The sequence below is a fragment of the Peromyscus maniculatus genome, chromosome 4 (assembly GCF_049852395.1).
Source record: "Peromyscus maniculatus bairdii isolate BWxNUB_F1_BW_parent chromosome 4, HU_Pman_BW_mat_3.1, whole genome shotgun sequence".
Classification (NCBI taxonomy): Eukaryota; Metazoa; Chordata; class Mammalia; order Rodentia; family Cricetidae; genus Peromyscus; species Peromyscus maniculatus.
In genome coordinates, this window is record NC_134855.1 from 107,595,130 (window position 1) to 107,605,971 (window position 10,842).

Sequence of the window (10,842 nt, forward strand, 5' to 3'; positions counted from 1 at the left end):
ACCACCATACTCGATTTACACGCTCACCCCACTCTCTTCTGAACACACTCCAGTGGTGTACTCCAATATGTCTCTGCATATGTACATCCAATTTTTGTATATGGCACCCTACTGTGTTTCTACCCAGAACCCTATATACCACCCCCTCCCCCTGGTAAATGTGTGGATGTTTGTGCTTTGCACACTTACGTATATACACACATGCCTCTGCCTTCAGTATATATGTACTCTTTTGTGTACACTTAGCATGCTTGTGTTCACATATCGTCTGTGTGTGTCTATGTGGTCGGTCTGGGCATTAAATTCAGGACTTTGCAGACTATAAAGCTCTCCACCACACCCACACCACATCCACACCTCATATCTTGTTGTACAAGTACTGGCACGACGGGCTTTTCTACCCAGCCACCAAGTCACAACCAGAAGGTATGGGCAATAGCACCACCAATGAAGTGTATGTTGATTAAGTTTGCATTGTAGAATATCTGAGAATAACATGAAAGGAAGAAAGAATTATTTTAGCCAATGGTGTCAAAGAATTAAGTCCATGGTCACTTGGCCCTGTGCACTTGGCAGAAGAACACCATGGCAGCAGGTATGTGTGACTGAGGAACTGCTCTTGGTAGACAGAAGCAAAGGGATGCTGGCTCGGGACTGGTTCTACACCCCCCCACACACACCCCCACTTCATTTCTTTGGAGTTCCTAGTCTATGGAACAGTCCATCCACAGCCAGGATTACTCTTGCTCCTCAGTGAATTCTGCCTGGAAATGTCCTCACAAACACACCTGGAGGTCTGCCTGGAAATGACCTCACAAACACAGCCTGGAGGTCTGCCTTCCAACTCTCTTAGTTCATCTGAAATCCAGTCAAGTTAATAGTGAAGATGGGCCCCTGCGACGTGCAAGTGATAAACCCCAGATGGCGGTGCTGATGGGGGGAAGGGGCGTCCTGCTTCTGTGCTGAGGGTTAGGGGTGTTGGGCTTCTTGGGACCTGGATCTCTGGGCTGTTGCTATGGACTCTTCCAGGGATGAGGCTTTGGGGGAACTCGCACCCCAGGTCCTTAGCTTCCCTTCTAAGTTGATTTGGTTTTCTCATTAGAAAGAGAAGTTTCTTTTTATTCACTTCTTATAAATCCCTTTTCATTTTTCCTCATCTTCAAAGCTACACGTGAATGTTTTTAAAGTGAAGTATGTGTTTCTAAGCCCACTAATCAGTTCTCAGTTCCACCTTAATGCATAGATTGGTAGCATTTAGCATACTGGTTAAGCATTTGACATTTTAGCCAGTAGAAGAAGAAGAAGGAAAAAAAAAAGGGTTCCAGGTGACAAGATAGTGGTCACTGGGAATGGGGTAGGGTAGAAGGAATCAGAGTAGCCATTGGGAGCTGTTCATCCTACGGATAGGAGTCCTTCTGAATGTAGTCACTTACATGACTTCTTCAAAAAGCTGACCCCATAACTAGTGTGCTGGAGACGGCATGTAGGCCTCAGTCCATGGGGATCCCATGATTCATGATTGCCTTCCACAGCAACAAGCACACAGGGCAGTTACCCCTCCCTAGAAACACACTCATGTCCTCCTCATTATTTGTATCTTTTCCCAAAGTGTTAACCATTAGCTACAAAAAGAAAGACTAATATATTCAATGTGGTACTTATGTAAACTGATAGGAGAGAGACGTGTCCACCCCCCTACCCCCCACCCACCCCCACTCCCACCTCACTCCCACATGGAGCCCTAGCCCACAGAGCTGCTGATTTTACTGATCTAGGCCTCTTTCCGTAGACATGTAGCTTCTCAGTCCACCTGCAGATGTGTGTGGAGCATCTGCTCTGTCATAGCGCAATTATCAGGAGTTGGAGACACAGCAATAAGCAAAATGGACCGAACTGTGGAAGAGAAGTTCATTCAAACAACAGACACACATGGACCATTCACGTTACATGTATAGTTTTCTTTAAACACAGTGAGACACTGTATGCATTCCTTTGGAGTTGTGGGGTCAGTGCTGCGCCTCATGCGTGTAGACAAGCACTCTATCACAGAGTTGTACCTCACACAGCTGTATGTGTTCCTTAATGTTCATCCAGCCTAGAAAATCTGAAAAACATCCAAGATAGAGATTAAAAAAGGCAAAGACGGCTTTATCAGTTTTAGATCCACAGTCCAAAGACAGTTCTATACTTTGGAGAGCTCCTCGGGTTTGTTCGTAAACAGTTACACTTCACAGAACCCCAGGCACACTGAAAATACAGGTTTCCTTAGACTGTTTCACACAGGGGCTGCAAACAGGCCGTACAAACAGAAGCAAACCCCATGCCACACAGAAGGAATCTTCCTTTGGCAGTCTCTAACTCTTTTAATAACCTTCCCCCTGCACTTGGAGCTCAAGGTCTGGAATCAAACCAAATGTCACAAGATAACCCCGACGGTCAGCATATTTTGTTGTGATTATGTACAGCCTTTCAGGGCTGTGGATTTAGCCATGAGATGACTTCATAGAGGGACCAGCGGTATCCTTTCCTTGGATATAGTATCCTCAAGTTCCCATTGCTCTAAGAATGCCCAAGCAAACGTAGAGTGTTTTTGCAGGTGTCCTTAGTTTTTGGAAGGTGTGAGTTTATGGTGTTTTTATTCACTTATTTTAACCACAGTTCATCAAAGTGTTGACAGGAGTGATCTTTGATAGGAATACATGAGGCTTTTCAAAAGGTGTATTTATTTTAAACTGTGTGTATGTGAGGGGAGGGTATGGATATGTGGATCAAATCCCAGTAGGAGGCATCAGATCTCTCTGGAGTTACAAGTGACTGTGAGCCTCTGTATGGGTGCTGGGAACCAAATCCAGGTCCTCTGGAAGATCAGTACCTACTCAACCTCTGAGCCATCTCTCTAGCCCTGATATTATTATTTGGTTTTTAGACTTTTTGTTTCTTTTAAATGCTTTGCAAAAGTTTGGGGTTTTTGTTGTTGTTGTTGTTTACTTATTTTTGCATAGCCACCATGCTATTTTAAACTGTGCCGTGGAAAATGTTATATCATAATTTGCTATGACTAGTCTATAATTCACCTCTTCCTCATCCCTATCATCCTCTTCCTCACCCTTGTCACTTGCCCTTTGGGTTGTTTCCCCACATTTTCAAGGTCTTGATGGGGAGACCCACCTGTATCTGTGATTGAGTTCTCAAGGAAGTGCCTAGCAGACAGTGGAGAGCAGCTGTCCACCCCGCCGGTCCACCCTGCACCCTGCCCGTTCACCCTGCCGAACTGCTCCCCACCACCAGCACCAGTTGTGACACCTACAGGGATACTGTCTGGTTTAGGCCCCAGAATGGTTGTGCTCTCTGCCAGGAGGCCAAAGAGAACAGGAAATGGTTTCATTGGCACTGACAGCGTGATGACCCCAGGCCTGGCCCACTGGGGTGAGTTTTAACAAGCTCAGTTCCCAGAACAGAACCTGCAGAGAGAAAGAAAAGCAAGCAAGCAAGCAAAAATAAAAGAAAAAAAATTCAAAAAAACTCTTTTGGAAAATACACACAGAGATTAAAATAATGTTTGGCACTTACATCACACTTTTAAAATTCTTCAAACGCTTTAGAAACACTAGCTAATTAATTAAGCTGCCTAAATCTGCTTGCAGTTGGTTGAGATCTCCAGAGGAGCTAAAAAAGGAGGGGGGGGGTTAAGGGGAGGAGCCAGCCCTCCCCAGCCCCAGATTTTATTGTCACCTGCCTGGGGTGTGATTACAGGCCTCTGGCTGCACCACAAGAATAGCCCTGCTCCAGCTTGTCAGCGCCCAATTCCCAAGTTCGCCCTGAGCGCAGCTCCCTCATCAACCGCTGACTCACCGTTCTGTGCACTGTTGAGGATGAGGATAATGATAACGGAGCTCCGTGAGCTCCGGCTCTGGGGTAGCCAGTGTTAGCGCCACTCAACAGATGAAGGAAGACGCTCGGAGTTTTGCCAGGGTCACAGAGCAAATAAAACCCCTACTTTCTCAGTTCATCAGCGCGTTCCTTCAGCACATATGTGTTTTGGGGACTGGGTCTCCCTGGCTGGGACGGAAATCACAGACATCCACTTGCCTCTGGAGCCTATGTCTATGGAGAGCACAGTGTATACCAGACAGGAGGCTAGACAGTACTTCCTAGTGGATCTGCCATCCTAATGGTGGGGAAAATAACAGTTGACAGCAATATATGCTATATAAATAATACAACAATGTGATGATAGAGTTTAGAATTAGGACTTAACAGGCCAGTGTACAGCAGGAGCTTAAATGTATAGCTCTGGAACAATCTTCACGACAAAGCAGAGGGTAGATACCAGTTCCTTGCTTATGTCTGATTGAATGGGAGTCCATTCATGAATACCCAGCTGGCAAAGAGAGCCTGTTCTAGCCCAGGCCTGTGCTTTATGTGCTTCATGCATGTGGTGGTTCCCGTTCAACCGGTCTCCCATGACCCACTGGAATGTTCATGGCTCCCTGCTATTGGCAGCAGCTGGTGATGTCACTGACGCCCTTGGGAGGTTTCCTGTCTCTTCAAGTCTGTTCCCTCCTTGTGCCCGTCTTGCCTGGCCACCAGCCCTACCCCTTCTAGGCTGGCTGATGCTGCCTGAGCCCCTGTTTTCTAGAGTTCTCATTTCTCTCCTGTAGTGTGAGAATCAGGCTGTGCCCAGGCTGGTGCTTGCAGACTCTGTTCATATCTGCCATGAAAAGTGGGCCTCAAGGGGAGCCCTGGCTGGGGAAGAGGACGGGGCAGGACAGTGAGCAGCTGCTGACAGGCCTGTCCCAGGGCTCTGGGAGCCTGCAGTGAGAGCAGAGCCGCTCCATGGAGCTCTCTTGTCTTAGACTCTCTACCCTTGCCAGTGCCGCAATATCAGGCCATGGGCTGGTGGGCAAACACACAGCGTCTCTTTTAAGAGGGGCTGCCCAAAGATCAGCTATAGACAGGATCACATTAGAAGCCACTGGAGAGTCCACTGGGGACCAAGATCACCTGACACTCTGTTCCTGTCTTGCGGCTCCTGCTGCTGTCATCCTCCCTCTCCTGTCCTCATCCTGTCTTCCTGTCTGGATCACTGCATCTCTAATGTCTGTGTGTCCAAATGCTCACGTTCCACGTCCACACTTTCAGCAAACCATCATTCAGGAAGGTGGTTGGGCCACTATGCTTGGATGTCAAGTACTTTATCCACTGAGCCACCCTCTCAGCCCCCAGATGCTGCCTTTAACATGCTCACCGGCCTCAGCTTGCTTGTTCCCCTCAGAAGTACCTCAAGGTGCGTTCATGGTAAACATCTTACAGATGAAGAAATGAAGGCTAGAGACCATAAAAAGCCAAGGCTGAAGCCACACTCCCATCCCTGCAGCACTTGGCAGTGAGTGAGTGCCTGGGCCTTATCTTATGATGCACTGTTGGCTCCTAGTGATGCAGCCGTGTGCTACTGAACCCGACCTAGGGCCCGAGTTCTCAGCTCTCCGACCACCAGACTGTTGAGACCAACTGCTCTGCCCAGGGCTTGCTTTCTAGCACAGAATCCACCTCTTTGAAAAGCACCACACATATCAGGGTCTCCTGCTTCTGCATCTCTGCTGAGTTTATTCTCTCAGTGGGGAGTCCAGGCTCCCAGTCTACCTGACAAGTTCAGATTTGAATTCCAGAGCCCAGCTCAGACATGACACTTCCATAAAGGGCTTGGACACTCTACTACACCAAGCTATGTGACTTAGCACTCTGTGTCTTAGTTTTCTTTCTTATTAGTCTTGAATTACAGGCCCACATGGAGATTAAACATGATAACACATGCAGTGAGCTGAGCTCAATGCCATTGTGTGTGCTCAATCAGTGATAAACTTGAACTTGCAGGATCCCTTAAGGTGAATCATAGCTGCCTCTTTCTTTCCAGGATCCCCGCAGAAGGAACTGAAGGTGATTCAGCCTGAGAAGTCAGTGTCTGTTGATGCTGGGGAACCGGCCACTCTGAATTGCACTGTGACCTCCCTGTCGCCTGTGGGACCCATTAAGTGGTTCAGAGGAACAGGGCAAAGCCGACATCTAATCTACAGTTTCACAAGAGAAAACTTTCCTCGAGTTACAAATGTTGCAGATACCACTAAGAGAAACAACTTGGACTTTTCCATCCGCATCAGTAACGTCACCCCAGCAGACGCCGGCACCTACTACTGTGTGAAGATTGTTAGACCAGAATCTGACAGGGAAATTCCATCAGAAGGGGGAGGAACAGTGCTCAATGTGCTTGGTAAGTGAGCCTGTGCCTTCTTCATCCCCTGGTGTGTAGAAGCATGTCATAGAATAGCATCCTGTGTCCTGTGAGTGTGGCTCACAGCAGGTCAGTGGGAGAGCATGGTCATGATCTGACCTCAGCCTTCAGCAGATCAGGGAAGCCAAGGCCAGTTCTTTGCTCAAAGCTCCAGAGCCAGCAAGTAAAAGGACATCTGCACCCTCATCCACCCACCCCACAGCCCTCTCTCTTTCTTGGTCACTGGTGAGTGCCAGAGTGTAGACCAGAATGCAGATCCCGGCCAGGCTCCTTGCTGCCCAGGCGCTAAGCATCTCCACAGGTGAGCCAAATACACAGGGGCTGCTGAGGAAACACCCAGCCTTTAGGAAAGCCAGCCTCGGCACACACCACTTTCCCAAAGATTCGGATGCCCCTTCCATTCAGAACCTGAGGCCTGTTAGTGACAGGAAAACCTCTCCCAAATGTCAGTCAGGTCCTTGTTCCATATTAGGACATGAAGGGTCATTGTGTAAATGGCTGCATTTTACTCCAGCATCTAGAAATTCTACAATTTGTTGCAGTCTTCTGTTGGTAGATAGTTCAGTTCTTCCCAGCTGTGGACTTTGAAAATGATACTACACTGGATGGCACATCCCACGTGTCTAGGACAGAGATACCCACTGCAAGAGGCCTATGACGTCATGTAGTATATTCATTTTAATTTGTGTGGATGTTACCAGTTTCCCCTCCAGGTAGCAGCCAGCTCTCCTCACCATCCACCCCTGCACAGAAGCAGGGCAGGTAGCTTGTCCTGACTTTGCAAGTATGACAGACACTGACGTTCCCAGGTAGTGTGTCTCTTGTCTAGGCAACTACAACTAGCAGGCAGAGTCCTGCTTCATGCCACATCTTCATCATAGCATTTTCTCCTTAAACCAGAGCTGTGAGTGCCCACCTTTCCAGGGTGTTGGGACACTGGCCCTTAGGAAGCCATGAGGAATTGCCCAAGAGCTTGTAATTTGGAGCAACGCTTGGCTTCTGTCAAGTCCTCGGTTTCTCTTTCCATAAATGACAACAGTAATGGCCCCCATTCTGGGTTCTATGGGCATCAAGATGTTAACAAAGCCCTAGATGGGGTGTCAGGGTCATTACTGAGTGTCAGAAGTGCAGTGACCAGGAGGACAGGGGTCAGAGTCTAACTGTCTGGAACCATATCCCAGATAAGCCACTCTGTTGCCTGTGTCCTGGGCAAACCCCTCCACATAGCACCTTAGTGACCTCACCTGTCCATGGCACTCTCACAGAGTATGTGGTCAGGACTGAACCAGTACATCATATCAAATACTTAGAACAGTGCCTGGCTTGTAGGAAATATCCCATCAGTGGGAAGTATGTTGAGCTGTGTCCATGTGACCTTGAATGGGCCACTTTCCCTTCCCAGACCTCAAATGTTGGTGGGGTTGGGATGAGTTGGTGGTTTTCCATCTCTCTGCTTGTATGACTCATCTAAAAACTGAAAAACAAAAACAAAAACAAAAACAAAAAAACCCCATACCTCGTATCTACCCTAGAAATTCTGCTGTAATTGGCTTGATATAAAGTGTGTGTGTGTGTGTGTGTGTGTGTGTGTGTGTGTGTGTGTGTGTGTGTGTTGTTACATCTACATGTGCATGAGCAGAGGACTGAGGAAAATGTTGAGTGTCCTATTATATTACTTTCTGCCTTACTCCATTGACACAGGGTTTCTCACTGATCCTGGAGCTAGGCTGTTGGCCAACAGACCCCAGTGATCCTTCTGTGTCCACACCATTCCCACGGCACTGGGGTTATAGGCACATACCATCCTGTCCAGTCTTTTTAAACATGGATTCCAAGGATCAGAGTTCAGGTCCTCATACTTGCTCAGCAAGAGCTCTTACCTTCAGATCCATCTCTACTGCTTGTGTCTGAAGTTTCTTACCACACCCAGGCTGAGATACATGTCCTGAAACTACAGAAGAAAAGCTGTGGCTTTTATTTTTCCCTGGCAAAGTTGGTCTCCCATGAAGCTGGTGCTCAAAAAACTTTTATGCTTCAGAACAGCATGTGCTCTCTGGGTCCCAGTGATGAGCAGAATCATGTCCAGGAGCTGACTCCAGAGGGCTGGAGATGTATCCCACACAACCCTGCCAGCCCTGCTCAGACCCCCTAGGAAAGGGACCTTCCTGACTTACACACATCTGTGTCTGAACAGAGCCAAATAAATCCTCTGTCTTCAGCACGGCCCCTCCCTGCCTCCATGACCCCCAAATATCACAGTCTTTCTCTGTGCTCCAAGCTTTCTAAATGACTTATCTGAATGAAACACCTGTGACCCCAGGCTTTTGAAGCTGCTGGCCTACCTCAGGTCCTGAGGGAGATTACTACAAAAGAGGAAAGTGCCACAATGTGGTGGCTTTATTGTGTCTTCTGGCTGCCAAAGAAGAATTGTGTAGTCTCAGAGCTAAAGATAGTAATCGTAGCTGTTATTTATTAAGCACCTACTGTATGCCAGAAGTCATGTTTATGTCATCTTCCCAGGGTGATGTTTTTGTCCACTTTGTGCAGAGGAAACGCAGATGCTCAGAGGGTTTTGTTTTGTTTTTTAATACTAAACTAATCATCTGAATAGAAGAGATGAGTCTCACCCACTATGTGCCTTTGGCTAGTCACACTATCCTCAGACTTGTCCTACAGAAAGAGTTCATCCTAGATACCCCTCTGTGGGCTGCAGAGCGCAGAGGGAGCAACCAGTGTGGCTCCCGAGAGCTCAATAGATGGCAACTTCAGTTGTTTCTCGGCACCCATGGGATACCCAAATCCAAAAATGTTCAAGGCCCTCATCCAAGATGGAGGAGATTTGCGTGTAACCTACACACATCCTGCCGACTATTTTAAGTCATCTCTGGATTTCTTATAATACCCGATATGATGCAAATGCTATGTAAATAGTTGTTCTATGCGTTGTTTGGGGGAAGAGTGACAAGAAAACGTCTGTCACTATTCAGTTCAGATGCAGCATTTTCAACGGTATTACATTTGCGGCTGGTTAGATTTAAGCACGGGGAGCCCCTGGGTTCGGGAGGATGGCTCTGCCTGCAGCCCTTACCACTTTAGGATCTTCAAGCTGCTGGTGTCTTGATGATGTGACTTCTTCAAGTGACACCCTCCTTGCTGTGCCCTCAGCATATTAGGTGGCTATTAGGGAGCAAGTTAGGTGTTCACAAGTGGAAAAGTGGCATTTGCTATCTGGAAATGGTGCTGGGTGATAATGGGCAATTTGGATTAATACCCAAGGGACACCGCCTCCTTCCTAATCACCCCATGTCCTTTCAGGACCAGAAGTGCTTCTGCTTGCCTGGTGGGGCTGCTCGCTGTCTGTCTCTTTAATAACTAATTAGAAATCAAGACCCACCTTTGACTTTCTCAACACATAAGTGATCTTTGTTTCCAACCCTAAACAAAAGCCTCTCCCTTTCAAATATGGGACTTGGCATGGGTGAGACCTACTAGGATGTGGAGAGAGAGAAGAAACCCCACTCAGTGAATCCCTAAGTTCTTACAGGGAGAACTTAAGAATGAAGTCTAGGGCTGGGGAGACTCAGTGGTTAAAGAGCTTGTACTATTCTTGCCAAGGACCCTAGTTCAGTTCCTAGCACCCACGTCAGGTGCCTCAGAACCACCTGTGACTCCAGCTCCAGGGGATCCAGTACCCTCTTATGGCCTCTTCAGGAACCCACTCATGTATAGACACACTTATAAAATTTAATTTAATTTTTTTAAAAATAAAAACCTGTATCAGCTGGTCTGTGGTGGTGCACACCTTTAATCCCAGTACTCAGGAGGCAGAGCCAGGTGGATCTCTGTGAGTTCGAGGCCAACCAGTTCCAGGACAGGCTCCAAAGCTACAGAGAAACCCTGTCTCGAAAAACAAAAAGCAAAACAAAAATCTGGGTCAAGGACAGATCTGTGTGTCTTCAAGTTTGAGAAGCATCTCTGTGTGTCTGTCATCCAAAAGCAGGAAGCTCCCAGGGCCTCACTTCATCCTCACTGCATCCAGAAAGGAGAAACATTGCCCCCCCCCCCCCCCCCCCCCCGCGCCCCATTTCACAGGTGTGGCTCTGGGCGGTCCACACTCCTCGGAGCAGCCATTGGGTTCCACCTTCATGGCTGTCCTACAGTACTGTGTGTTTCCTGTGTTTACTTCTGCAAATACTTCCTCTGGGTTGGCAGAGTTTCCAGGAATGTGGTTAGGAATAAAGAATGAGATAGGTCAGCAATCTCATGTGTGCCCAGATCATGGAAACACTCAATGCAGAGAAGACTTAGCTCTCAGGCCTGGAGTTCCTGGCCTTGCCTTACTGTCTGACCGGCTCATTTCATGGAACTTTTGCCTCCTCCTTAGACAGAAGGCTAAGGACATGGACATCCCAGCTTTATCAGGATAAAGATTAATGAATAGTGTCAGCAGACTGGAAACACAGACACAGTTTAGTATTAGAACATGTACTGAGTGTGCATACAGCTCTGGGTCCAACCCCTAGTGCCCCAGTCATGATGATGATATATATCTA

At 47.6% G+C, this 10,842-nt stretch overlaps 1 protein-coding gene across 7 annotated transcripts in view; it reads left to right on the forward strand.

Moving 5' to 3' along the window:
* Positions 1-10,842, forward strand: part of Sirpa (signal regulatory protein alpha) — a 39,126-nt gene that overhangs the window by 10,952 nt on the left and 17,332 nt on the right. For all 7 annotated transcript variants that reach the window (XM_076570626.1, XM_076570624.1, XM_042276222.2 and 4 more), the window contains one exon: positions 5,915-6,268. In XM_076570626.1, the coding sequence (XP_076426741.1) occupies positions 5,915-6,268 (354 nt within the window). The remainder of the gene's footprint in view (positions 1-5,914; positions 6,269-10,842) is intronic.